This window comes from Phodopus roborovskii, unplaced genomic scaffold, assembly GCF_943737965.1.
Source record: "Phodopus roborovskii unplaced genomic scaffold, PHOROB, whole genome shotgun sequence".
Lineage (NCBI taxonomy): Eukaryota > Metazoa > Chordata > Mammalia > Rodentia > Cricetidae > Phodopus > Phodopus roborovskii.
The window spans coordinates 32,614,665-32,641,709 of record NW_026126416.1 but is presented as its reverse complement, the minus strand read 5'-3'; the positions used below and the strand labels follow the sequence as shown (position 1 = coordinate 32,641,709).

Genomic DNA, 27,045 nt, shown 5'->3' with positions numbered 1-27,045 from the left:
GAAAGCATTCTATCAGCAGAAGAGGGAGCAGCTAATTCGGATTAGATTTAGAGAAGGAGCTTAGACACAAGACCCAAGTAGTGAGAGAGGACATTTCTTGACTGAATAACACTAAAGCATTCTGGAGCAGTATATAATCTGGTATGGTTGAACATGCATGAAATTGAAGAATTTTTACAGGAATGGGGAGCACAAATGAATACATCTAAGGTATTAAATTTGTATGTTCATATTTGTTGAATGAAAGGTACTGGTAAAATGCCAAGAGAAGTCAGCTGTTCAGTGATCAGCAAGAATAGTACATCTTGAACTAATAAAAATAAGCTAGAGTTGGCTTAGTGGTTAAGAATACATGTGGCTCTTCTAGAGGATCTGGGTTCTGTTCCCAGCACCCACATGGCAGCTCAAAATTATCTGTAGCTCCAGTTCCAGGTGATCCAGGTCACAGAAAAATAAATCTGAGAAAAAAACCCAAAACTTTAATGATGGTACCACCTATCCCCGAATGGAGAAAACATGGGGGAAAAGAATACCTGGACCAAATTTGAGGTCACAAAGGCTGCTTCATGTAAACTCTTGTAATTTTCCAACTTTAAGCTAGTTTTAACTACTATTTAACTACTAAATACTTTGCAATGTTCTTAGCAGTGACAATCAGAAATCTGTGTGTGTGTGTGTGTACCTTCACATTTTCTTAAGCATGATTCCCAATTCCTCAGAAAAGTCTTGAATGACATCAATGGATTTCACTCCTCATGAAACCAAACAAGAGCATGAAACATACTTCCAGTTTACTTTCAAAGCACAAATGACCACTCAACAGATTATAAGTTCTTTAAATGATTAACACTGCTTCCAGCAAAGTTAATTAAAAATATTTTATTTAGTATGTCCTCTCAGAGAATGGCCATGATAATCATAGGTTATTTTAAAATATTACAGCAATGGTTTTCTTGAAGGTAATTTGATTAGTACAGTCATAAATACAAAAGGGGGAGAAATTACCAGAAATAATACGTGATTTTTAACAAATCTTCAGGAAAATCTTGATTATTAAAATTCATTTAAAATCTTACAAGTGGGCTGAGTGGCGCATGCCTGTAATCCCAGTACTTAAGGGGGTAGAGGCAGGAAGATTGTAAGTGTGAGGCTAACCTGGACTACATAGCAAAAGCCTGTCTAAAAAACAGAAATTTTACAGTTTTTGCATATACTTTTAGCTCTTCAGAGCCTTCTACCAATAAGGCACCTGCAATAGTAAAACTGCTGCTGCAGCCTTGGGGACATTTCTTGGCTGTGTGTTGGTGCTTGTCTTGACAAAGCTTGCTTTAAGATAGCTACATATATATGTATGTATATACATCCCAAGTTCGAAGTGCATTGATTTTGAATTGATGGACTGACACAAAAGCATATTATGTCCTTAACCATCCAAGTTTCCCACAAATTAGAATCTCATAAAAATATGAAGTGTTAACACAGAAGTGATGTGGTAACTGATTTTATGAAAGCTGACACACTGCAGCTCAACAAAATCTCTAGCTGTGCTGTTGAGTCATTTTGTTACCAGGCAGCATTCCCTCACTGCATGAATAGCAACTACCTACAGGCTTCTTAGAGCCCAACTAATGATGGTTTTGAAGATCAACATTGGCCATTGCCCTATCCGTGGTTCAAAATGAAGGGCTCTTTCCTGTCTCCTAAGTCCTTTTCCTTTAGTTTATCTGAGATAATCCTTTAAAGGAAGAAAGTCATCAAGTGAAACATAATCTGGAGTGTCTCCAACATTAGGAGTCTCTAACTCGGCCAGATTCCAACAGAGGTTCCAAGTCAGTGTCCTTTAAGGTTCCCATGGTCCCGGAGAACATCATGCAAACTTCTTCTTAGTGGCTGTGAACCTCTCCATGTACTAAAATACGAAAGAAAAATATACATATGGTATTTGGTATGGGCAAATATAAGTGTATTTTTTTAACTTGGGTTTTTGTATTTGTTTCTTTTTAATTTGACTTGGTTCATACAAAATTATTTTTCACTATCTAGCCCTTGATGGCCTTTAAACTCCCAGAGATCTGCCTGCCTTTGCCTCCCAAGTGGTAGGATGAGAGCCATGCTTCCACACCCAGCAAAGTCTAACTATTAAATCACATTGATTTTTTTTTCCCATGTATTTTACTAGGAAGCATAAAAAGATGCTATAAGCAGAATGTGGAGAAAGTCATCTTGGCATAATACAGACTGACCAAGTCTTAGAACTACCTCCAAAAAGGAACCTGGTGATGCTAACTGTCGACATCACCTAGGTTACCTCAGCCTTTTCTCTAGTGCACACACTAGAAATATAGAATATGCTAATACACACCTTATCATAACCTTCTAGTTCTCGAAGTTTCTTTATTTCAAAGAGATTGCCTTCCACAGCAAGCAGGCAGATTTGGGAGTCGCTGAGGATGCTCTGTGGGAGCATGCTGAGCTCAAGGCAGTTTTCCTCCAGACGCAGGACTTTCAGGCGAGGACAGCAGGATATCTTCACTGAGATCTGAGATATCTGTTGCAAACAAAACAGGAAGAGAGTGAAGAGCAGAATGGCTACTTTTTCCTACACTGAGACAAATCTTGACTGTGTCCTAGTTATTTTACTGCCTCCATTTTCTCACTACCTACTCATTACAGAAGCCTGTGTTAACATACCTTCTGTTACTCCTCCACTTTCAAATCAAATGATTTGAAGGTTACCAGCAGCTTTTCAGAAATAAAAACTAATAATAAAAGTACTGTACATTTATAGAAAATATGAGAATCATGTAAGTTTAAGGAAAAAGTTTGCCACTAACCTTACTCAGAAAAACAGCCACACAAACATTTTGATACCTACTGCTTTATTGCTGAAACCAAGGGTCCATGCTTCCCATGTACTCACTATCCACTAATACTTGATGCTTATTTTTTTCCCCTGAAAGTCTCAGGAAAGATGAAGCCAACTTCAAAGACTGAATATCATGTTAACTATGGTCTAGCAAAATAATAACATGTATGTACCAGCAAATATACTGAATTGTACATATGTAGAAGCATAGATGCTACATTAACTAAGGGCTACCTCTTCTCAAATGTTTCTTTCATCACTCTGCCTCATGTCTAGTGCAGAATGCTTTTCCAGACAAATGTTAATCAAAAATCAAAACAACCACTTAGGGGTTCTTCAACAAAAGAATACATATTTAACAAAGCAAAAAAAAAAAAAAAAACCAAAAAAAACAAAAAAACCCTGGCTCTCAGAGTTATGGTGTAGGCCTCTCATTTCCTACACTATGCCATCCCAACATGGCCGCTCACTAAATGATTGTGGGTGTGAAAAGGAACCGAAGATTTTCAAAACTTCCATTAGTTTCTTTGTTTTGTAATTATCCTATTAGTCTGTTTTGCCTTCCTCAAACACCTTGAACACTATTCACAGTCACTGTCAACCCACTGTGTGACACTGAGTACTGAAATAAGTTCAGCTCATGGAGTATATCTTTTAGCCTCTGATATTCAACTCCATGATTAGCATTTAAGGAACAGGAAGGTATTAGGAGACCATAAACCCAAACATACACTGGGGAGGGTGGCAATACACACACACAAATAAAATACCAACCTGGTTCTGGTTGAGGTTGAGTTCGATGGCCTGCAGCTCCCCTACTGTATCGGGTATACTCCGAATCTGGTTTTTAGAGAGGTCTACTACATCCAGGTGGCGCAAGCTACAAAGTTGGGGTGGTAGTACTCCCAGCTGGTTCCCAGAGAGGCTCAGGGTCTTCAGGGCAGAGAGCTGCCCAAAGGTAGACGGTAGCTCTCTCAGGTGATTGTTGTTTAGACTTAGAGTCTCCAGTTTTTTCAGATTACATAATTCATCGGGTATAACAGCTGGTGAAGAAATTTTTTTTTTAAAGAGAAATATCTGAATCTGATAGAACTAATTTAGTTTACAAAAAGACAGTATGGCAGCCTGCTTCATCTTGTTTTTTGTTTGTATTTTTGAAACAGGGTCTCATTATTAAGTTGTCTAGGATGGCCTTGGAATTACGATCTTTCTGCCTCAGCATCTTGAGTAGCTGGGATTACAGCCCTAAGTAAACAGGCCCGACTTTTCCATAGAATTCTCACATGCCATATTTAGGTATCACATTTTACCAACAGCGTTCGGGAGATTAAGAGCCATCAAAATGCAAAAAAGCATTTATGTGTATAATAGTTTCGTTTTGTAAAGGGGCCTAAGTACATTCTAACAATCTAGGGAGGTTTGGAAGATCCATTCCACCCTGACCCCAAATTAGAGAACTCTGTTTACATCGCATCCCGTAAGTCTCCCAAGTCCAAATTAACCTAGGAATGATGATTCTATTATCCAAGGAGGCATGCAGATTTAGTGCAAGAGGCAGAAAGCTTCAATGCTCTAACATTCTGCATGCCCTGAACTGATTTCATAACAGAATCAGCTTGTAAGAGGGAAAACACCCTTAACTGCTGATCACTAGCAAAAGCTAGCTAGGCACAAAAGCCATACTCAGTTTGTTGTTGTTGAGGGAGAGGCTCTTCAGCAGGGTGAACTTTCCTATTAGCTGAGGCGGAAGGCTGTCGATCTTGTTGTTGGACAAATCGATGGTCCTAAGGTTGCTTGTCAGCTTCTGCAACTCTGAGGGGAACTGGAGAAAGGAGTTCACAGCGTGGAAAATCCCGCACCAAATAAACTTAGCCACCCCGCCACCCCTCTCCCTTTTAGTTTCTTGGTCGGGCCCCCTTCTCGTCTCACCTCGGTCAGACCACGGTCTTTAAGCTGAAAGACACCAGTTTTCTGCGCTGTTTCCACATGAGCGCGGAGGGCACTGTTTCCCATCCTAGCGCTGCGGCTCAGTTCCCTGCGGGAAAGAAGCATAGCTGTCACCGCCCAGTCTAGACAGACACACAGCCATCAGGTAAACCTCCCGTGAGGGTCTCCTGTCCCAGTTGTCACCTTCTGCCTATCCCTACTTCCTAGGGGGCAGCTCAAGAGTGTGGCAAGGAGAAAGCAGGTCCTCCTGCTTTGGCAGCTGAGCTACGGGCAGGGAGCCTCCTGTAGCCGCTGCCGGGTCTGGGAGCTCGAGACTCGCCTCCTACCGCTCAGTGCAGAGAAGGCGCCGCCAGGGAACACCGGGGACCCGCGCTCGCCTGAGACGCGCTCCCAGGGCTTCCGCCCGGGCGGGAACGCCCTGTGACATCATCAAGCCGCGCGACCGTTCGTTGTGTGCCTCTCACTCCTCGCGCCAGTCCCAGAGGAGTGTGGGAGCCATGGCTGCCCCGAACCCGTGGGACCCGGCGTCCGCACCGAGTGCAGCTGGGTTACTGCTGAACCACTGGGTGGCTTCGGGGATAGTCACTGAGGTAGGTTGGGGCGGTGATGGCGTCATCAAGGGGGCGACAGAATTCCGCTGTGAGGTGGTGGTCGTGGCTGCGCGGGTGGCAGTTAGCCAGTTGTGGGCTGTGTGGAGTAACGGGCAGCGCCCCTTGGAGGCTGCGGCCTGGATCATTCCCCGGTGGGGATCATTCCCCCGTGTGAGGGACGGAGTAGACGGAGTTCCCAGTACTCTTGTGGTTTGAGTGCCTAGGCTGGTTGTTGCAGGTGGACAGCGTTCTGCTTTTTTTCCCCCTTCCCCTGATAACTACTTCGACTCGACCACCGATTCTCAACTTTCCTATGCTGCGACCCTTTAACACATTTCTTCATGTTGTGGTGACCCCCAACCATAAAATTGTTTTCGTTGCTACTTCATAGGTGTAATTTTATTACTCTTCTGAATCGTAACGTAAATATCTGTGTGTTCCGATGATTCCCTGTGAAGGGTCGTTCAGTCCCCAAACAAGCAACAGGTTGGGAACCACCGCTCTAACTGTGGAGTGGGGGCCAGTGACAAAGAAATACTGGCCGGTACTTAAAACAAGCATTTCTGATAACGCTTGTCTATGTGAAATATTGAAGCATATTTGGGGCAGGAAGCCCTGAGTACAAAAGAACTCTAGTGGAGACTCTGTGTGTGTGTGTGTGTGTGTGTGTGTGTGTGTGTGTGTGTGTGTGTGTGTGTGTGCTTGCTTGCTTGCTTGCTTTGCTTGCTTGCGCGCTTTTGGAGTGTGAATGAGGGAAGCTTTTGATTTTGAGATGAAAATAAAGATTAGCCCAAGAAGTGGTTGTTTTAGACATGTACATACAAGGATTAAGACAGAAAAGGGATAAATCTAATGTATGAAGGGAACAGTAGAAAATGACCAAGGACTTTAAGATCCTTTTAAAATGAACTGTGAACAGCCAGGCTTGGTGGTGCACACCTATAATCCCAAGGCTAATGAGTTACAGACCATCTAGGGCTACATAGCAAGACTCTGTTTCTAAATAGATAGTGATAAAGTAATAAGGGTGAACTGTGGTAAGATGTGTTGTAAAAGAGTTTGAACTTTTTTTCTTTTTTGGTTTTTTAAGACAGGGTTTCTCTGTGTATCAGCCCTAGCTGTCCTGGAACTAGCTCTGTAGATCAGGCTGGTCTCGATCTCAGAGATCACAGAGATCTTCCTGCCTCTGCCTCCCAAGTGCTGGGATCAAAGGCGTGCACCACCACTGCCTGGTGAGTTTGGATTTTTCTCGAAGACCCAGCATTGCTTTGAGTGTTTGAGGTGGTCCAGGCTAACTGGCTTCCACAGGAGCTGGCACAGTCTTTCAGTTTAATCCTTCCTCACTTCTCCCATTGTTTTCTTTCTACCACATTGCCTGGTTTTCTCACTTCCCATTGTACAATTCTTCTGTCGTAGAACTATCGGGTTATGTCATAGCTTTAACACATTTGAAACTCATTGCCCTCTAGAAAGTGTTGGTAGTGGATACAAGTTCCTAACCATAGAATAAGGTACCCATAAATGATTTCAGGCATTGGTAGAATGGTGGGTTTTTAGATACCTTTTGGGGTGGTAGTGGTTTTTATGGTTGTCTTCCTATTGCCAGGTAACACACATTAGCCAGTTTCTTGTTTTAACTACAGTAAAAACTTGCCATTCCACAGTTCCTTAAGAGACACCCTTTTTTAAGTCTTACTGAACAGTTAATCTCAAGAAAGAAACTACTTAGTGACTTTTAGGTTGATTTTACTCTAAGCAAACTTTTTTTTTTTTTTTCAATTACTGGGGCTAGAACCTAGTTAGTACCTTGTACGTCCTAAGCAAGTGCTATACTACTGAAACACTCTCAGCATTATTTGTCATATGGTCTATTTAAATACCCCATTCCTTTAGTGCACATCATTTATTTGCATTAAAAGTTAGAGGTGGGGTCTGGAGAGATGAGTCAGTGGTTAAAAGCACTTGCTCTTCTAGAACATCAGAATGTGGTTCCCAGCACAGACATCAGGCAGCTCATAAATGCCTGTAACTCTAGCTCTTGGGCATCAGATACACTCTGCTGGCTTCCATTGGTAACCACACAAAGATAGTATAGACACATACATGCATATAATTAAAAGTAAATAATTTTTTAAAGTTACAGATGATGAGCAGAGATATAGCGTCACATTAGAGTGATTGCCTAACATTTGTGAAGCCCTAGGTTTGGGCAATCTCTAGCAGTCCCACACAATTTTATAGTGACATCTAACATTGTGATTTCCTACCACTCTTCTACAGACAGCTCTTGTGATCTTTGCTATGTTTGATCTGTATACTGGAGAATGACTAGGTGGTGAAAGAAAGGTAGGGTTAACTATTTGTAAGGTAAAGGCATACTTTCTTTTGGTTCTGTTCCTAGAATTGCTTCAGTTGCCTTACATCTTAGATATGTTTCTGGCAAGATTGAATGAGTCATGGGGTATTGTTGTCTGTGTATAAAATGAGGAAGGTTTCTGGAAGGAGATCTCAGTATCTACTGTTAATCTTTTCTCAATGTCTTGTCCTCTTCTGCAGTCTCCATGTACACTCCTCTGAGAGCCTCAACTTTTAATCTCTTTGCTATATTGTCTCTCTTTGACTGCCCCTTAGCTAGAATTAAATGTAAAGAAAAGATTACCGAGTTACAGATCTCTATATACAAATGTAAAGTATATGGTATTTATTGGGATTGAACCAAGGGCCTCATACATGCCAGACACCTTTTATTCTATCACTAAATTACACCCCAGTTCCGGTGTTGTTCTTTGAGACTGTGTCTGGCTGTGTAGCCCAGGTTGGCCTCAAATGTGATTTTCTTGTTTTGGCCTCCTGCACCTGCTTCATTGTAGCTGAAGTTTTTATGTGTCTCACTCTGTTCTGTAGCTGCTTATGAAATAACACTCTGAATCTTAATAGTAATTATAATTGTTTGGCTAATGGCCGAGGCATATTACTAACTAGCTCTCACATTTAAATTAACCCATTTCAATTAATCTGTGGCTTACTGGTAATGCTTGGGCATCTTTCTCCTTTGGCATCTCCCTGACTCTACCTTCTTTCTCTCCATATCTCAGTTTGGATTTTCTGCCTAGCTATATTCTGCCCTGCCATCGGCCAAAACAATTTTACTTATCAGCCAATAAAAGCAACACATATTCACAGCATACAGGAAAAAAAGGACATCCTACATCATCTCCCCTTTCCTGTCTAATTAAAAAGGAAGGTTTTAACTTTTTTTTTTTTTTTAAGATTCATTTATTGTGTTTACAATGCTCTGCTTACATGTCTGCTTCAACACCAGAAGAGGGCACCAGACCGGATTACAGATGGCTGTGAGCCACCATGTGGTTGCTGGGAATTGAACTCAGGACCTTTGGAAGAGTAACCAGTGCTCTTAACCTCTGAGCCATCTCTCCAGCCCGGAAGGTTTTAACTTTAACATAATAAAATTACATATAACAAAACAGGTATTAAGCAAGAATTACAGTTATAATATTTAGTCTGTTTGTATTTGAAAAAGTTAAAGAAAATACTCTATCATCTATCCTATCTTTGTTAATCTAAAGTTTTATATCTAATTTATTTTTATCATAATTAAGAAAAATAATAACTATAACTGTCTATCTTCAACTCCATCCAAGACCCCCAGAAGGATATAATACAACTAAGTAAACTGGAAGTGCATTTTAAGCAACTTCCAAAACTCTTTAGAAATGGCAGTGATATCTGGCTGCCTGGACAGTCACCTAAAGTTCTTCTGGAACATTGAAACATCCATCTTCAGCCTATAGGCCTAGAGTGACTGGCAGATTTCTCAGTAAAGAAGGAAGTCTGAAGGACTCTCTGACCTATCTTGGCAGTTTGTCAGTCATTTTCTTCTGTGTCCTCTAGAATGTCTGGCAGACTCTTATGAAGCAGGAATCCTGAAGGCCTGTCCCATCTTGTTTTGGCAAGTTCAACATGTCCAGTTCATACAGCATGTAGTCAAGCAGTCCAGGCAAGAGTAGTTTCTTGCCCAAATGTCTAGTCTTGTCATATTGAAAGCAAACTCTATAAGGAGCTTCTTTAATGTCCATCATTTTCTTGAGGTAATTTGTGGTGCCAGGGGCAGACATGTCTCACTGTTGAGAAAAGTCTAAGTTGTTAAAACATTTAAAATGCCATATTCTATAGGTCTTTGACGCATTTGAAGATTATCCATCTGAAATACATCTCTGTATATCTAGAAAATCTAACTAACATGTCTATAAGTTTGACTATTATAGATGACTATTAATTTGTATTTCTTAACTATACATTACACTTAAATGAGTTGTATAAAATACCTTAAACAAAAGTACATATAGTGTAACATATACGTGTAGTATAGTATAACAAAACTGACCTTTTATTTGTATCAATAAACCAAAATTCATGCCAATGTAAAGTATCTTGAGATTAATAGTTTTTTTTTGGATTAAAGTAGCTTCAATAATCTATCCATTTTTATTTATCATAACAATCCACCCATCATTTCTATATCATATCCCCCTTTTTTCTTTAGAAAGAGATTGACTATGACCATTAACCATTTATAACCAACTCCTTTTAAATGAAAACAAACATTTATAAACAATTATTTTGGGAATTTAGGGGTATGATTGGTGGCACTAGTAATACTATGGGGATCCTGAGAAATTTAGAATTATGGTTAAGTCTTGGCTATAGTAGTCTTCAAGGCTACATTATCTCAGTCAGTTGCCTTGAAGCTGTTCTGGATGTTGAATCACCTGGGCAATGGTTCCCATTGGAGATCTCTCAGAGGGTCTTACTTGATCAAACCATATTATCCTGGAAGGAATTCATAGCTTCTCATCTTCTGTTGGTGTAGTGAGATAGTTACTTTGTCTCCTTCTGTGGCACTGACCACGCCCATTGGGGGGTGGAGCCATGGGCAGAAGTGACCTGTGGAAGGAGGTCTGAGGAAGAGCCTGGGAACACTCTCTTGCTGGCAGGACTCAGACAGCTGTCCTGTGGAACTTGCTGGTGTTCATCTGTCTAGGTTGTAAGTTATTTCTCCCTGAATAAACATCTATTCGGCCTATTTGTTTATCCTGATCCTTATTTAACTTCAATATCTGGTGTCAGAAGCGGGATTAGGATTTTCACGGGACCTGGGTTTTACCCAGGCGGCAGACGCCGCTCCCCTCCCCCACCATCCCCAGCGGGCAGGGTCCCCTTGCCTAACCACATCTATTCAGCCTATTTGTTTATCCTGATCCTTATTTAACAACAATATGTTGGGGAGGGGAAGCAGAACCTCTTCTTCGAAGCAACGTATCCTTAGGCCCAAATTTTGAAGTCAACATACCTTTATGTTGGTTTATCTTAGCAGCCCCCACAATCAAATGTCTCTCTGTAGTTACCTCCTTAATAGTCAAAAAATTCAAGGAAAACACAATAGTAGAATTTTTGTGTATTTTTCATCTTTATATGGCCCATTATAATTTTTTTAATTATTCTGTTTCTCCTTTAAGGACCTCAGTTTATTATCCTTAAATTAAAAAAAAAAAAAGTTTTTTAATCTATGACTCTTCTATCTCCCAAGCCCATGCATACTTATCACACATACTGTTACCCATTTGTGTTGTCTGTAATCTTTTTTTTTTTTTTTTTTTTTTTTTTTTTTTTTTTGATCAGGAGACTTTTAAAAATGTTAAACAGGCTTGGATTAAAGTGTCAACTTTGACTGCTGGCTCCACCCCACTTAGCTTTCCAAACATGGCAGGGGTACTAGAGAAAGTCACCTTTACCCCTTCTCCCAACTCTGGGAAGTAGTACATGGCTGTGCTCTTTAGCCCATGACTGTGATCTCAAGCCCCACAGGTCAAGTACGAAGGCAGCAGCTGACAAAACCTCTCAGTTCTGTGGTCCCTTAAGAGATTGTGGGAATTCACTCATTATCACGCTTAGTGACCCATTAGGAAAATTTTTGGTTCCGAAGCAGCTAGTGTTCCTCCTGCCAGGAAACACAACAAAACTTATTGAACTGGAATCTCTGACTTCCCTATAGTCAGTTTAGGCTTCTGATGCCCTTAGGCCAACAGGCTAAGAAAGGACTAACAGTGTAAGGAGGAGTGATTGGTCCAAATTACCAAGGAGAAATTAGATTGCTTCTCCATGATGGAGGTAAGAAAGATTATGTCTGGAGTACAGGAGATCCTTTAGGGAGTCTCCTGGTACTACCATGACCTGTGATTAAAGTCTAATCCAGGCAGGATGACAAAGGGCACAGACCCATCAGATATGAAGGTATGGATCACTTCTGCAGGAAAAGAACCAAAACCTGCTGAGGTACTTGTTGGATGTAGAAGACATACAGAATGGCTAGTAGAAGAAGGTAATTTTAAATACCAGTTATAGTAACAGGGATTATAATTGAATGTTTCTGTTATATTTTGTTAAGAAAGTTTGTGTTTTCTTTCCTTGATTTCTTTATCATGTAATGTTAATTAAGAGAATACCAGTGGTTATCTTATTTAAGTTTTGAGATACTAAAAGAATATCTCTGTATTGCCACCTGTTCTAAAATTTATGGTGCTTTTGCAGTTGTACATGGATAGTTGTATCATATTAGGTGTAATTATGATTTGGTTATTGTTTTCATTTGGGAATTAAGCATGACATAAGCATATCATGTCAAGTTAACAAGGGGTGGATTTGTGATGCTGCTCTTGGTTGTCAATTTGACTACATTGTGAAATTAACTAAACCCAAGAGGCTTGGCACACCTGAAAAATTTTCTTTTTCCTTCCTTTTTTTCCCCCTTTCTTTTCTTCCTTTCTCTCTCTCTCTCTCTCTCTCTCTCTCTCTCTCTCTCTCTCTCTCCTTCTCCCTCTCCCTCTCCCTCTCTCTGGTTTAGTTTGTTTTTTTATTTTTATTATTACTATTATTATTAATTTTTTGAGACAAGGTTTCTCTATATAACAGCTCTGGGTGTCCTGGAGCTTGCTTTGTAGACCAGCCTGGCCTCAAATTCACAGAAATTCACCTGCCTCTGCCTCCCAAGTGCTGGGATTACAGGAAGGTGTACATCAAGACCGCCTGGCAAAGGTTTTGTTTTGTTTGTTTTGGGACTTTACTTTCCTTTTTTTTGTTTTGTTTTGATGTTGCTTTGTTTTTCAAACCAGGGTTCACTTGTGTAGCTTTGGAGCCTGTCCTGGAGACCAGGCTGGTCTTGAACTCACAGAGATCAAGAACACCTGCCTGTGTTTCCCAAGTGCTGGGATTAAAGGCATGAGCAATCATTACCTGGCTGGGATTTTTCTTAATAAATCATTTGAAGTAGAAAGACCCACCTTTAATCTGATCTTTTGATGTGGGAGGATCTACCTTTAATCTGGGCCACACATGCTGATGGTGGTTTATATAAGGACATGGAGGAAGGAAGGGTGTGCTTTTTGCCTGCTTGCTGGCACCTTCATTCCTTCACTGGCATTAGAGCCTACTTCTTTATGATCCTGGCAAATACTGAAGACCAGCTGAGACATCCAGCTTTATGGACCGAGTAACTGCTATATTACTGTTCAGGGATGAGAGTACATGTAGTGCAATGCAAATGAGGAGTTCTAGAGGATGCTATGTGCACTGTTTAAAGAGAAGTACATGTTCCTAGTATGAACAAGGAAAGGAGCTAGTATGCCAAGCACATTATTACAAGTGAATATTGTATGTAACAAAATCCAAATAGAGTCCTAGGCTAACTATCTCTTCCTAATTTACCTGCCTCTAAATGGTGAGTTCTGGATTCAGTGAGAGACTTGGTCAAAAAGTATGACAGAGAAACGAGAGAGGAAGACATCAGATGTTGATTTCTGGCCACCACATAAATGCACATATATACACATGTACATGAGCATGCATATACAAAACATGTGCTCCAGTGTGTGCACACACACAAAAAAACCTGGTGTTATGCTGTACACTTGACAAGTAGAATTCTGAAGGTCAGAAATTCAAGGTCATCCATTGGCTGTATAACAAATTCAAGGCTAACTTGGGCTATATTAGACTTTATCAAAGTAAAATAAAAAAAGAGGGTATAGTTGCTACATTTTAATGTGTTCTTTGTGTTAGGTGCAGTTTGGACATGATGTTACTTTTCTTTCTTTCTTTCTTTTCTTTTTTTTTTTTTTTAAGAGAGAATTTCTCTGTGTGGCCCTGGCTGTCTTGGAACTCAATCTGTAGATTAGGCTGGCCTCTAACTCACAAAGATCCTCCTGCCTCTGTCTCCTGTATATGTTATTCTAGTGTGTATACTTTTGTAACATACTATGCTTTCCCTTTTCATTTACCAATAGGAGATGTTAGACATACCTAAGAAAATGGCTCCTTGCTTTGTGAACTTCTCCAGATTACAGCAGATCTCAGATATTCAAGCTGAAATCTACCAGGTAAATTATGAGATTTTTCAATTCTACGTCTCCATTTAAAAACTTGTACTATGCTGGGGTGTGGTTCAGAGAAAATGTGGATGATTAGCATACAAGATGTCCTGAGTTTGATGCCCAATTTTAAAACTAAAACAAACAAAAAGCCTTTTAATTGGTTTAAATAGCATTCTTTTGAAATTACAACAGTGCCTAATACATGGCTGGTAGGTGCTTATTGTAGTAGTTAATTGTAATAAAGGAAAGCAAGATACCAAAATGAAAGGCTCCTGTGACTTACCCTGATTTTTATATAAACTATCCTCCATCCCATTTAAGGAACATATGTGTGTGTGTGTTATACTCTGTTTCTGTAGCGTGTCCATTTTATCAGTGTTTTAAGTCTTTAACTTCAGGTCACTTTCTGAGTGATCTAAAGTTTTCTTTTGTTTCTCATGTAGAACAACCTAGAAATTGAACTTCTAAAACTAGAAAAGGATACAGCAGATCTTATTCATCCTTCATATTTGGGTAAGTTACTTGCTTAAGGGACTAATATTAGGATTTCAGCTTGATCTTGAATTATTATATATAAACACCAGGCAGCAGAATTCTAATGTCATAACCTTTTCCAAGAATTGTCCCATAACATGTTGTCAGGGTTTTTTGTTTGTTTTGTTTTGTTTTCTTGCTGTATTCCCTTGGCTGGCTTGGAACAAGTCCAATTGACTAGTGAAAATAGTGATCAGGTTGATGCCTCTATTAATCTCCATTTCTTTTTTTTTTAAAGGATTTATTTATTATGTATACAGTATATTGCTTACATATATATATGCCTGCAGGCCAGAAGAAGGCACCAGATCTCATTATGGAAGGTTGTGAGCCACCATGTGGTTGCCAAGAATTGAATTCAAGACCTCTGGAAGAGCAGGCAGTGGTCTTAACTACAGAGCCATCTCTCAGCCCTAATCTCTTTTTCTGTTGCCACAAGAAAATACCTGAGGCTGGATAGCATACAAGGAAAAAGGATTTATTTTACTTACAGTTTTGGAGGTTTTCAGGAACATTGCTCAGCTACGGTGAAGTCCACATGGTAGATGCTAGTCCAGCACTGGAGCTCTTGGCAAGAGAGGCATTGCACTGTAGGACAAGAATCCAGACTAATTTAGGAAATCAGTCTTACTCTTTCATAGCACCCATTCCTAGAGAACTAACCAGTAATCAGAAACCAGGCAGAGCTAGGTTTTTGTGTATATTTTTTTGAAGGACAAGCAAGCAAAGTTTAAGTAATGTGCTGGAGAGATGGCTCATTGCTTAAGAGCACAGGCTGCTCTTCCAGGGAACCCAGGTTCAGTTCCCAGCACCAACATGGTAGTTCATAACTGTCTGTAACTCCAGTCTTGAGGAATCCATGTCCATGGGCACCAGGTGCACACATACATACAGGCAAAACACCCATACACATAAAAATAAAAAATTTAAAAATGTAGTAAAATAATAGCACTCTGCAGCAGGGAGGGTTCTTGTTTTTTTTTTTTTTTTTTTTTTTTTTTTTTTGTTTCGAGTCAGGGTCTCACATGAAGTCCTGGATGGCCTAGAACTCATCATGTAAATCAGGCTGGCCTTGAACTTCTGAGATCCATCTGCCTCTGCCTGCTGAATCCTGGGGTTAAAGTCATGTACTACCATGCCCAGCTCCACACCGCCATAGGATCCCCTGGAACTGGAATTACAGATGGTTGTGGGTCCTCTGGAAAAGGCCTTAACCACTGAGCCATCTCTGCAGTCACCAGGCAAGAAGTTGTTAGCGATTCTAAAATGTGCTTGTCCTGTTGCTAACTGTGGAGCCATTTTTGCTTTCTGTAGTTGAGAAGTGTGACACTCTGCAAAGCATGAACAGTCATCTGGAAACGGTGCTGAAAGAGAGGCGGGCCATCCGGCAAAGACTGCTGAGACCCATATGCCAGGAGAACTTGCCAGTGGAAGCTATGTACCACAGGTCAGAGCACAAAGCAGAAATGCAGAGTTATGCATGCTTTTTTAAGACGGCTTTTGTTTAGACTGACAGTTAAGTTGTAGCATAATTCACAAAGCAATGTTAGTGATTATATTTATTAATATTATTAATATTGATATATTAGCAAGTGCCCTTTGTTTTTAAATGATTTTAAATGATTATAATTGGGAAGAAAAGGACTTTGTTTTGCCAATTGTGTTTTAAAAATTATAAATTATGGTTTGATGAAAAGTATTAGATCCCTAACATGGTAAAATCTGTTTACATGGTATAGACTGTTTTCTATGAAATACATTTATTATTGCATATATATATATATATACAAACATACATATAAACATTTTTGTTGAAATTTAACAAAGAAAAGATATTAAAAGATGCAAAAACAGAAGTTGGAAATCGTGATGCACACCTTTAATCTCAGCACTGAGCAGGCAGAGGCAGGTTGATCTCTGAGTTTGAAGTCAGCCTGGTCTATAATAAGTTTCAGTACAGCCAGGACTATGTAACGAGATCCTGGAAGCAATTTTTTTTTGGGTGGGGACAGAGTCTTGTGTAGGCTGACCTCAAACTTGCTGTATAGTCAAGAATGAGAAAAAAAAACCTGGACTTTGTTCTTACTTCTACTGTTAATATAGCTCAAAGATTTTATCAATTCATATTCAAAGGAATTATGTGGTACTTTATCAGTTGAGTATTTTTCCTTGGATCTGTTCTCTGAACCAATATGAGGTTTTGTCTAAGGAAGGGGTTCTATGTGAGGATGCTTGTTTATTACTAACAATTGTGGATTGTGGGGTTTCATCTTTTTTTTTTTTTTTTTTTTTTTTTTGAGATAGGGCTCCATATGAACCCCTGGCATTCCTAACACTCACTCTGTAAACCAGGCTGGTCTCAAAAGCACAGAAACTCCTGCCTCTGCCTCCCAAGTGCTAGGAATAAAGCACCCTATTTTAACTGAGGATTTTCTTTTTCTTTCTTTCTTTCTTTTTTTTTTTTTTTTTTTTTTTTTTTTTTTTTTTTGGATACAGGGTTTCTCTGTGTAACAGTCCTGGCTGCCTGGCTGTCCTGGAACTCACTCTGTAGCTGGCCTTGAACTCACAGAGATCCTCCTACGTCTACCTCCGGAGTGCTGGGATTAAAGGTGTGCGCCACCACCCTCTGGCTCCACTGAGGGTTTTCTAACAGATGTTATCATGAATAATGTGTCTTTCCATTTTTCTTTTTCTATTTTGGATCTTTTGAGGCAGGTTTTCTCTATGTAGCCCTGGCTCTTCTAGAACTTGACTGTAGACTAGCTGCCCCTGCCTCCCAAGCACTGGGCACTAGGATTAAAGGTGTGCACCATGATGCCTGGCTCATCCCATTTTTTTGGGAGGGGGGTGGGGATTGACAATCTAAGTTTTGCCTTAGGTGATAGAGAAGAATCTTTTTACCATAATTGATAATTCTATTAAAATATTAATGGTGTTAATTAGATTTGCTTATTTCAAACAGTCCTAACTAAGTAAGCCAAACAACTAAAGAAGAGAAGTTAAGGGCCTGGAGAAATGGCTCAGCTGTTAAGATCACTAGCTCTTCTTCCCACATGGCAACTTACACTCTTCAGTGACTCCAGTTCCAGAGGATTCAGTGATGTCTTCTGGCCTCCATGTGGTGTACAGACACAATTGCAAGCAAAACCCCCACACACAAAATAAATATTTAAAAAAAGAAGAAAAGCTAATTCCTTTTCTCTGTGTATTGCTTTTCTTTTCTAACCACTGTCACCTAACAGAAGCAGCTTAATTGGGGAGAGGCTTATTTTGGCTCACAGTTTACAGGTAGCACATCCAACATTGTAGGGAAGGCATTGTGGCTGGTGTTCAAGTGGATGGTCCCTGCCCCTGAGGACTTCCACCAGGCTCTGCCCACAGAATACTCTAATGCCCTGGACTTGTAAACCCACTCTAGAAAACCCCACCCCCAAGAAATGTTATGTAAACCCTGTCTTCTGCTCAGTTCTCTGCTGCTTCTTACCCCTTACCCTAGTAGAAGCAGTTACCCTCTTGAGTTTTTCCCTACAAATCGTGTGAAGTCTGTGTGCTATATGTAGTGTTGTAGTCGTTCTTGACTCCTGATTACCTTCCCCTTCAGAGTTCTAACACTTGCATTGGGGGAACATCTTACCCTCCACTCCCCCAGCAGTAGGGAAATCTTCATTTGTAGGGCTGTGACACTTCCCTTGAGGAACCCTTTCCCCTCAGAGCTGTAATACTTACAGCTAGTGCAACTCCATCTGTGGTGGCAGGATTGTGGAAGGGCTTGCTAACATCTTAATGGATCAGAAATTGGAAAGCGCCTTCAAGGACTGCCCGTAGTTATCTATGTCTATCAACTAGTGCCTGTGTCCCAACACTCCCAATAAGTCCCCAAGCAGCATCGCCCGATTGGGACCAAGTATTTAAACACCGGAGCCTGTGGGACAAATTTACACTCAACCATACACTGTCTTTCAGATATATGGTACATTTGTTGGAGTTGGCTGTGACTTTCATCGAGAAGTTGGAAAACAATCTTGAAACAATTAGAAATATCCCTCATTTAGATACAAACCTAAAGAAAATGGTAAGTAATACTAATATAGCTGTCCTTAGTTCTTATACTAAAATCTCAGCTGTGTGACCTTCCCATTTAACTTTTTTTTTTTTTTTTTTTTGATAGTCTCACAAAGCTTAGGCTGGCCTCAGACTCCTGAATTAACAATCAAGCCATGCATTTCATCATGATATTCTTATATGCATGTGTGATTACCCTTTGTTCTATTATGTTCTCATCTGCTGCTATCTCTTCCATCCAGTTCTTCCTGGCCCTCCCACTTCCTCTGGATAGTGTCTCCTTTTATTTGCATATCACATGTATCCTATTACTCTTTTTACCCCTCCCCTCATCCCTTAATATGTCCTCCTCTCCTTTCACTGTTTGTTTTACATTCATGACACACAGACCCACAATTCAAATATAGAATACACATATGAGACAAATCTTGTGGTGTTGGTCTTTCTGAGCTTGGCTGATTTCACTTTGAGTTAGTCATTATTAAAATCATGAAACAAAAGAAACATTTTCTTAACTAAGCATGGTGCTCTTCGCCTATAATTCTAGTACTTGGGTGCGGGAAGAAGATTGTTGTGGAGTTTGGGGCTAGCCTGCACTATTTACTAAGTTCCAGACTAGCTTAAGGTCAAAATGAGATTCTATGTCAAAGCAAAAAGAAACTTAAAAAAATATTACTTTGCCAGTTGGTGATAGAGCACACCTTTAATCCCAGCACTTGGAAGGCAGAAACAGGTAGATTTCTGTGAGTTCAAGGCCAGCCTGGTCTACTGAGAGAGTTTGAGAACAGCTTCCAAAGCTACAGAGAAACCCTGTCTCAAAAACAAAACAAAACAAAAAATTACTGTGACATCATTTCTATTTTTTTTTTTTTTTTTTTTTTTTTTACTTTCTTCCCATCTGGTTCCCTCCTCCTACCCCCACCCCCCAGTCTTGCTATATAGTTGAGGTTGGCTTCAAACTCACTTTTTGCCTCTGGCCTTCCAAGTGTTGGGATTTTAAACATATGCCACCATTCCTAGCAAGATACATACTTTTTACTTCATAGGATTGCATTTGTGTAAGTATAAAGTAAAATTATTAGGAGTTGCTATCTGTTTATCACAGGAAAGACTACTTTTGGGACAGGGGACTGGGAACAGGATAGGTCATAGAAAGATTTTAGAAAGTTTTCAGAATTAGTTTGAAGAATCAGTTTGAACATGCGTCAGAGAGACTAATGTGGCCAAATCAATAGTGTGGGGAAGTTATGAACAGAGAGCACAGATAGCTTCAGGGGAAAGTAGTTTCCACTTTGGCTAAGGTAGTAGATTGATCAGAACTATGCTTTACTCATGGAGAAAATAATGGATAAACTAGATTGAGCCCTGCCACTCAAAGTATGTATAGAGAGGATCATTATTATCTGGAAGATGTTAGAAGTACAGACTTTCTTGGGCAAGGATCAGCTTGCTACAGTACTTTCTTAGTGTGTAAAAGGCCTTTGCTCTATCCCCAGCACCAGAAGGAAAGAAAATTGCAGAATTGCAGACTCTTATCACCCTACACCTTTAGAGTCAGTTTAAGACAACTTTAGTACACACACATGCCTGTACACATAGCACTGGGGATGATAAAGTAGGAGGATTACCAAGAATTCCAAACCAGCCAGTATAGTGATAAAGCCTGAGGTTATTTGCGTCAAGTTTAAAATTGGTGATAAAGGAGAAGTGAACTTACAGAAAGAAGGTAGCTCTGTGTTTGTCTGTGTGTGTGTGTGTGTGTGTGTGTGTGTGTGTGTGTGTGTGTGTGTGTGTTTGGGTGGGGAAAAGTTTTAAGGAATTGTAGTAAGGAACTAGAGAAAGAACAGATATTAGTTTTTCATCTATTTTTTGACATAATGGTAATTAGTAACATTTTTTTTTCTATTTTTCTTTATTTCAAATGTTATAGAGCAAGGCACTAGCCCAGATGGATATTTTGGTGAACAAGACAGAAGAACTGTCAGAGGATATACTCAAGTGGAGAGAACAACAGAAGGAAATTTCCTTGTGTATCCCCAAAATACTAAGTGAAGAAAATTATCTTCACAAACTTGATATAGTGCCTCCTTTACCTTTTGTTTATAAAGTTCATGCCCAAACTGTTAATGCCAAGTGATAACCATCTTTCCTTTTGTTTAATTAGGTGTAGTCAAAGAAGTCTATTTTCAGGTGATTGTAACAAGGATATTGATAGGCTTTGTTGTTAGAAACACTGGAAAAGCCCTCTGAATTTTGGAGTACCAGAGAGATGTCTCAGCAGGGAAAAGCTCCTGCTTCAAGACTGACAATCCCTGGGCTCAATCCCTGGGATCCACATAGGTTTTTTTGTTTGGTTTGGTTTTGTTTTCATATATTTTTTACTCTTTTTAGTAAAGCTAAAGAAGATCAAATATATGTATGATAGCTTATTATAAGTGAATTGAACATTCTTCAGACAGCAGATTCTGTATCATGATTCTGTATCTCTTTTAAAAACATTTCTGAATTGGAGTGATGGGAGATGTCATTCTGTAAACATGTTTCTCTTATTGGTTAATGAATAAAGCACTGTTGGCCAAAAATAGGCAGGACTAGGAGACGAGGATGCAGGAGGTAGTAGGGAAGAGATTCAACATGTAGGATGGGGAAAACAGAACGCCAGCCCCTCTGGTAAGATAAGACCACTTGGAAATACTTAGGTTAATAGAAATGGGTTAATATTTAAGACAGAGCTAGCAGATAAGAAACTACTAACTGGCCAACAACATTATAGCTAATACAGCATCTCTGTGTGTTATTTGGGGTTGGTACGGCTGTGGGACCAGACCGGCAGGAAAACTTATTCATAACATAGGAGTATTCCTGAGTCTGAAAATTTCTGTGGTGATTAATCCTAAGAGACTGCAGAATAGTTCCACAGCAGGCCTGTTACCCTTTGAAGGATTGATAAGGTGTCATTCCTTGGCTGGTACATCTAGAAACTTATGTAATAGGAGAATGAGAAGGCCTCAGTATGACCAGGCTGTGCAATGTGGTTTGTGTGGGACACTTGCTTCCCTCCTGAGAGTCTAGGATATTGGTACATACCAAACAGAAAGTACCTTTGTTACTCGTCCCTGAAAAAAATCTGGAGCACACATCCATAACAATTTTCGTGGTAGGCAGCATTTCCCAGTGTCACAGTTCAGTGTGAGTGTGATGACATGAAGTCTTATATATCTGGTGGTCACTGGTGGCTCATGCCTTTAATCCCAGCACTTGGGAGTCAGAGGCAGGCAGATCTCTGTGAATTTGAGGCCAGCCTGGTCTAAAGAGCGAGTTCCAGGACAACCTCCAAAGCAATAAAGAGAAACCCTGTCTTAAAAAACCAAAAAAAAAAAAAAAAAAAAAAAAAAAAAAGTCCTATTAACAGATCACTGAACCTAGTTATGCTCTCACGATGTGTGCTAGCAGCCTTGGGACAGGCGAAGAAGAATGATTCAAGGGGTGATGGGGGGGCATATTGTGGTAAAATTTAGAAATTTTTTGTTTTGATAATTTTTATATGTAGCCAAAGCTGGTCTCAAACACATGATCCTTCTTGCCTCAACCTCCCCAGAGCATGAATCCCAGATATGTGTTATCACATCTGGCTAAAGTGTAGAGGTTTGTAATGAAAAATATGATATATCCTACTTACTAAGGGTTATTCATAAAATAGAGACTAGTATACTTAAAGTAGAGATAGTAAGAACTGCCTCAAGATGTTCTTATTTACATTGTTACTGTAAGTACTTCTGGCTTATGTTTAAACTGGGATTCTGTTTTCCATACTGTTATCTTCTGTGTCATGGAAGTTTAGCGAACATTATGTTCATCAGATTCTTAATACAAGATTTCACCTGTTGATAATAAAGTAGATAGATGTTCATGAAAAACAGGAGCCATACCCACCACCCCAAAAAAGACCCTGTCAAAACAACAGATCTTTGTTTTGAAAAAGTCTACAGCTTTTACAAATGTACCATAAAAGAGTAGTGTTGAGATTTTGAATATCACTCAGACAACTCAAAATCCTTATTTGTATTTTGTCTCAAATCTCTTTCAACATCTAGTCATTTTTCTTATATGATTTTTTTGTGTATGTATATTATCATGTTCCCATATCCCTGGTGGTTTTGTATTTTTATTTCCTATTAATGCCTCAAGATGTAAAAATATACTAATTTCAATTAAGTGTGGCTTAATATGAATATCAAATAACAGAAAGAAAAACATAGTATAAACATTCAAGCTATTCAACTCACAAAAGCTTAAGTTAAGTTAACCTAAATTCTAATGTAAAAAGAAAAACTAATTCAATGAAGGCTGGTTTGTTTGTAAGAGCAAGAAATAGAGTGAGTCTCAGACTATAGAAAACAGTTACCTAGGAGGGAGAGAAAATCAGTTTTTTGTTTTGTTTTTTGTTTTTTTTTTTTTCTAAATGTTACTTAGGCTGGATTCAACAATCCTCTGGCCTTAGCTTACCAGGTTGTAGAAATACAGGCATATGTCACTGTGTCTGGTTTGAACAAATGTTTGTTTCTATTTTTGTGAAACTCAAGGGCAGGCAAGCTGAAGATCTCTGTAGTTGATGGACTATAAAGATGGATAAGAAGAGAAAGAAATGAATTAAAGGTCAAGAAAACAGGCAGGAGCTGAGATGGCTCAGTGAGTAGAAATCCCCATGTAAGGGTGGGGACCTGAGTTCAAATCCCCAGAATCCCCATAAAACTGGACTCCCTAAAGTGAGATGGGAGGCGAAAGGGAGAGCCAGCTAGCCTCTTATATGCAGCTGCACACAAGAGACCCTGTCAAGTAGGTGACAACTAACATCCAAGTTTGTCTTCTGAATTCCATTCATGTGTCATAGCTTCCCTATGACTACCGTCCTGCACATGCAGAGATTAAAAATAATTTAAGGAGCAAGCAGGCTCAGCAACAGAAAACCTTTGAGTGGCTTCTGGGGATGGGATGGGATGTCAGGCAAGCATGTTGACAAAATTTGTAAATGTGATTCCAGTATGATTATGTCAATTTGTAAAGGCTGTGTGGGAAGACTCTTCCTAGCTTTTGTTGCCTTTTACTTACTACTTTCTCTGGGTCTGTGACTGCCACATTCAGTTCTCATTTGTCTTTCAAAGTTTCAAGAAGTCAGAAAGGATGTCTGAGGGACAAGAGGAGCTAAGAAATTCCTTGACTGGAAGAAACCATAGTATGGAGAGTGAGAGGGGGAAGAACCATAATACAGTTTATATTGTAATGACTTAACATGTTGTGAGATTTTCTCAGATGCTTGCAAAACAAATGAATTCACATAAAAGATATTGGAGAGGTGGTTTGGAGGTTTAAGAGCACAGGCTGTTCTAGAAGAACCAAGTTTGAATCCCAGCCCCCATATGGTGGCTTACAGCTATCTGAAACTTCAGTCCCTGGGTAATCCACCAGCCTTCTGACAAGGTTTACAGACCTTACATTAAGGCAAAAAGAAAAAAAAAAAGGGGGTGGGGACCTGGTGTGGTGGGCCTTAGCACTTGGGCACTTGGGAAGCTGAGGCAGATGGATTTCTCTGAGTAGAGTTCCAGCACAGTCAGGGTTATATAGACAGACACTGTCACACACACACACACACACACACAAAGTTTTAAGTAGGGGTTTGGGGAGGTGGCTCTGTCAGCAAAGTGCTTTCCATAAAGGTATGAAGGCTTGAATTTAGATTTTCCAGCCTCCATGTAAAAAGCCAGGCACATCTCTGTAATTCTAGCGTTAGGGAGGCAGAGAGAGGATTCTTGGGACTTGCTGGCCAGCCTATCTAGCCAAACTGGTCAGAGCTGATCAGATACAGTGAGAGGAAGACAGTAAAGAGTGAGAGAGATACCCAGTGTCTACCTCTGGTCTCCATGTGCTCCTGAGCACACATGCACGAATTTGAATATGACACAAATTAAAAAAAAAAAAAAAAGATTCAGTCTCAAGTAAGTGTGAATGTATAATTTGTAGTGCTGAGGAGCAAACCCAGGGCCTACAGTCCTAATAGTTGAGATGCCAAGACAGAAAGATCACAAGTGTGAGTCCCAGGCTAGGCTGCCTGGAAAAACATTAACAAAACTTTGGAGTTTATTCCTCTTACCTGTATGTATTCTCTTAATGAAGCAAAATTAGGATTTATTCAGAGAAGGGTGTGAAGAGGGGTAGAAACCAAGACTCTGAATATTTGATGCCATTAAGGAATCAATATACTTGGTTGTTACAATAGTATTATATATCAAAAATACACATTAAAATAATTATGAGGTGGGCTTTTTTGTTTTAGTTTGGGGGGGTTGTTGTTTTGTGTTTTTGAAACAAGGTCCCATCTAGCCCAGGCTGGCCTGGACTTTGCTCATCCTTATTAATGCTGGGATAACAGTGTGTTTTATTTCTGCCATTCTGGGATTTGAACCTAGCCAGAGCTCTGTGTATACTAGGCATACACTTGACCAACTATGCTGCATCTGAGCATTGAGTACAATAGTTTTAAAAAATTATGATGTTCCAATTATGTCATGCTTTATAGCTTGAAGAAAGAAATATCAGTCCAGCAGCAGTTTTCATTCAGCATGAATAGAGATCTTATCCAGGATACTGGGGTTTCAAGTGAGTCTAAATTGTAAGCCAGCTATCTAGTAAATTGCTTTATTGGTACTTTCAAATGGACAAGAAAAAGGAACCTACATGACTCATTGCCCTGGTTCTGTTACTGGAATACTAAAGTAGCCGCCTGACTGATCTCTCTGGGCTTCTACACTCCTCACTTCTCAGACTAGTCTGAAAACCGGCCAGAAAAATCTTTTAAAGCTATAAACCAGGGCCTCAGCCAGTAAAGGAACTCACTGGTCACCAAACCTGCAGATCCGAGTTTGGTACCCCACATAAATGGTAAGTTGTTCTTGCTAAAATAAGAAATCAGAGGATGGCATAGGCAATGTCTATCTCTCCTAAGTCCCCAATGACAGAGCATGGGTTCACTCTGGGGAACCAACAAGTTTATTGGATTTCCTTATTAAAGAGATGGGTGAGGGGTTATTTCCAGCAGGAATGATGGCTGCATAGATGCGGGACACCTCACTTTCTCCCTAACCCCCTCCATGTACTCTAGCTTCTCCCCAAGGGTTTGTGCAATTAGAGCAGAATTACATACAGTAGATGGTACAGAGTTGCCGAATACCCAGGTGCCATTCCCATGAACTTCCCTACCTTCTATAAGGGGATGTAAACAGTCAACAAGCCCAGCTGGTCTCAACTCCCAAAGACAGTGTTTGATTTAAAAGTCAAGTATGACATCCCTGCTCTCCACTCACATTCTGCTGCAAATGGCAAACTCCCCCCCCACACACACACATAAATATAAAAAATTTGAAAATGAAAACAATTTTACTCTTTTCTACCAAACTTTCCTATGGTTTCCCAATTCACTGAATAAAATCCAGAGACTACCATGGCTCATGCTGACTCTGCCTGTCCATCTGCCCCCACTTAGGTGCCAGCAGACAGGGGGCTTCACCTTGACCTTCTCCCTGTGTCTGCCCTTTCACACATCAGCTTAACTTTTAGTTTCTTGCTTGGATACCAGGTCTTGCTATTCGGTCCATGCTAACATGGAACTCAGACCAATCCCACTGAAGCAGGACCCTGATCACAGACCCCTTCACCCACCATGACTTACTGATCCTGTTTTCTGTGCAACTTTCATGCTTTTTGTAAGTTTTCATTAAGACCTCCCTTGATTGCATTTTAATTTCATTACCCTTTTCTACTCACTTCCATCTCCTTTTCCATCCATTACTTTTTACCCTTTAGCTAATTTGCTGTATGTTTAAATTGTTTTACCCATTCCCAGCTCTATGAGGTCAGAGGTTTTACCAGGCTGATATGTACTTATTGCATATAACATTTCCTGCCTTAATAGAGGCTTACTTAAGAAATGGTAGGAAATAGTCTTTGAATGACTGCCCAGCCTTGCTTTCCTCAGATATTTTAGAATGTCACCATTATCAGTGACTGCTTGCTCAGAGTCCGTATAGAGTAGCATCTTCCTTTATTCCTTTTTGTTTTTCCTTGCACTCAGTGTCTTCCACCATGTTGCACCACCATGGTATTTATTTTCTTTTCCGTATAATTCCAATCCCCATGAGGGAAGAGGCTTTGTTTTATTGTGTTTTTGTCTTGTCTTTAATCAACAATGGCTAACACCGCACCCACCCCTCTCTAATCATGATGCATGAAGATTCAGAAGTCTTCAGTGAACACAAATTTGTCTCCATCAGAAACAGACACTAGTTTCTGTTTTTGTTGTGTGATACAGGAACTTCCTATGTAGCTATTTTTGGAACTCCCCGATGCTAGAACTCAGTGTTTGTTCATCAGCACTACTGGGCAGGAATGGGTTTGAGTTCCTTCACCTTCTAACGGGCCTTCAGGCTTCACAGGTGTAAACGGTTCTGACCAGACAACATTTACTCTGTATTACAAATACTGCTAGGGTGGCAGTGAAGTTCCAAGGCAGTAAAGAGAAACTTGCCAGTAAGTTAGAAAACGAAAC

The 27,045-nt window shown here is 40.0% G+C and overlaps 2 protein-coding genes across 6 annotated transcripts; one reads left to right on the top strand and one right to left on the bottom strand.

The window, feature by feature from the left end:
• Positions 1–864: 864 nt before the first annotated feature.
• On the bottom strand, positions 865–5,339 carry Lrrc57 (leucine rich repeat containing 57). 4 transcript variants are annotated; one of them, XM_051183623.1, is made up of 6 exons: positions 5,191–5,339; positions 4,796–4,901; positions 4,550–4,688; positions 3,641–3,909; positions 2,363–2,548; positions 865–1,909 (listed from the first exon to the last, which is right to left on the bottom strand). In XM_051183623.1, the coding sequence occupies exons 1-6, from the start codon at positions 5,241–5,243 to the stop codon at positions 1,868–1,870; spliced, it is 795 nt and encodes a 264-aa protein (XP_051039580.1). In that variant the 5' UTR covers positions 5,244–5,339; the 3' UTR covers positions 865–1,867. The 4 variants fall into 4 exon arrangements, with proteins under 4 accessions (XP_051039580.1, XP_051039582.1, XP_051039579.1 ...); XM_051183625.1 differs by having other exon boundaries at positions 5,133–5,277; XM_051183622.1 differs by having other exon boundaries at positions 5,140–5,269.
• Positions 5,260–22,657, top strand: Haus2 (HAUS augmin like complex subunit 2). 2 transcript variants are annotated; one of them, XM_051183626.1, is made up of 6 exons: positions 5,260–5,403; positions 13,764–13,856; positions 14,294–14,363; positions 15,699–15,831; positions 18,348–18,456; positions 20,377–22,657. In XM_051183626.1, the coding sequence occupies exons 1-6, from the start codon at positions 5,311–5,313 to the stop codon at positions 20,581–20,583; spliced, it is 705 nt and encodes a 234-aa protein (XP_051039583.1). In that variant the 5' UTR covers positions 5,260–5,310; the 3' UTR covers positions 20,584–22,657. The 2 variants fall into 2 exon arrangements, with proteins under 2 accessions (XP_051039583.1, XP_051039584.1); XM_051183627.1 differs by lacking the exon at positions 13,764–13,856 and having other exon boundaries at positions 5,264–5,403.
• The last annotated feature ends 4,388 nt before the right edge of the window (positions 22,658–27,045 follow it).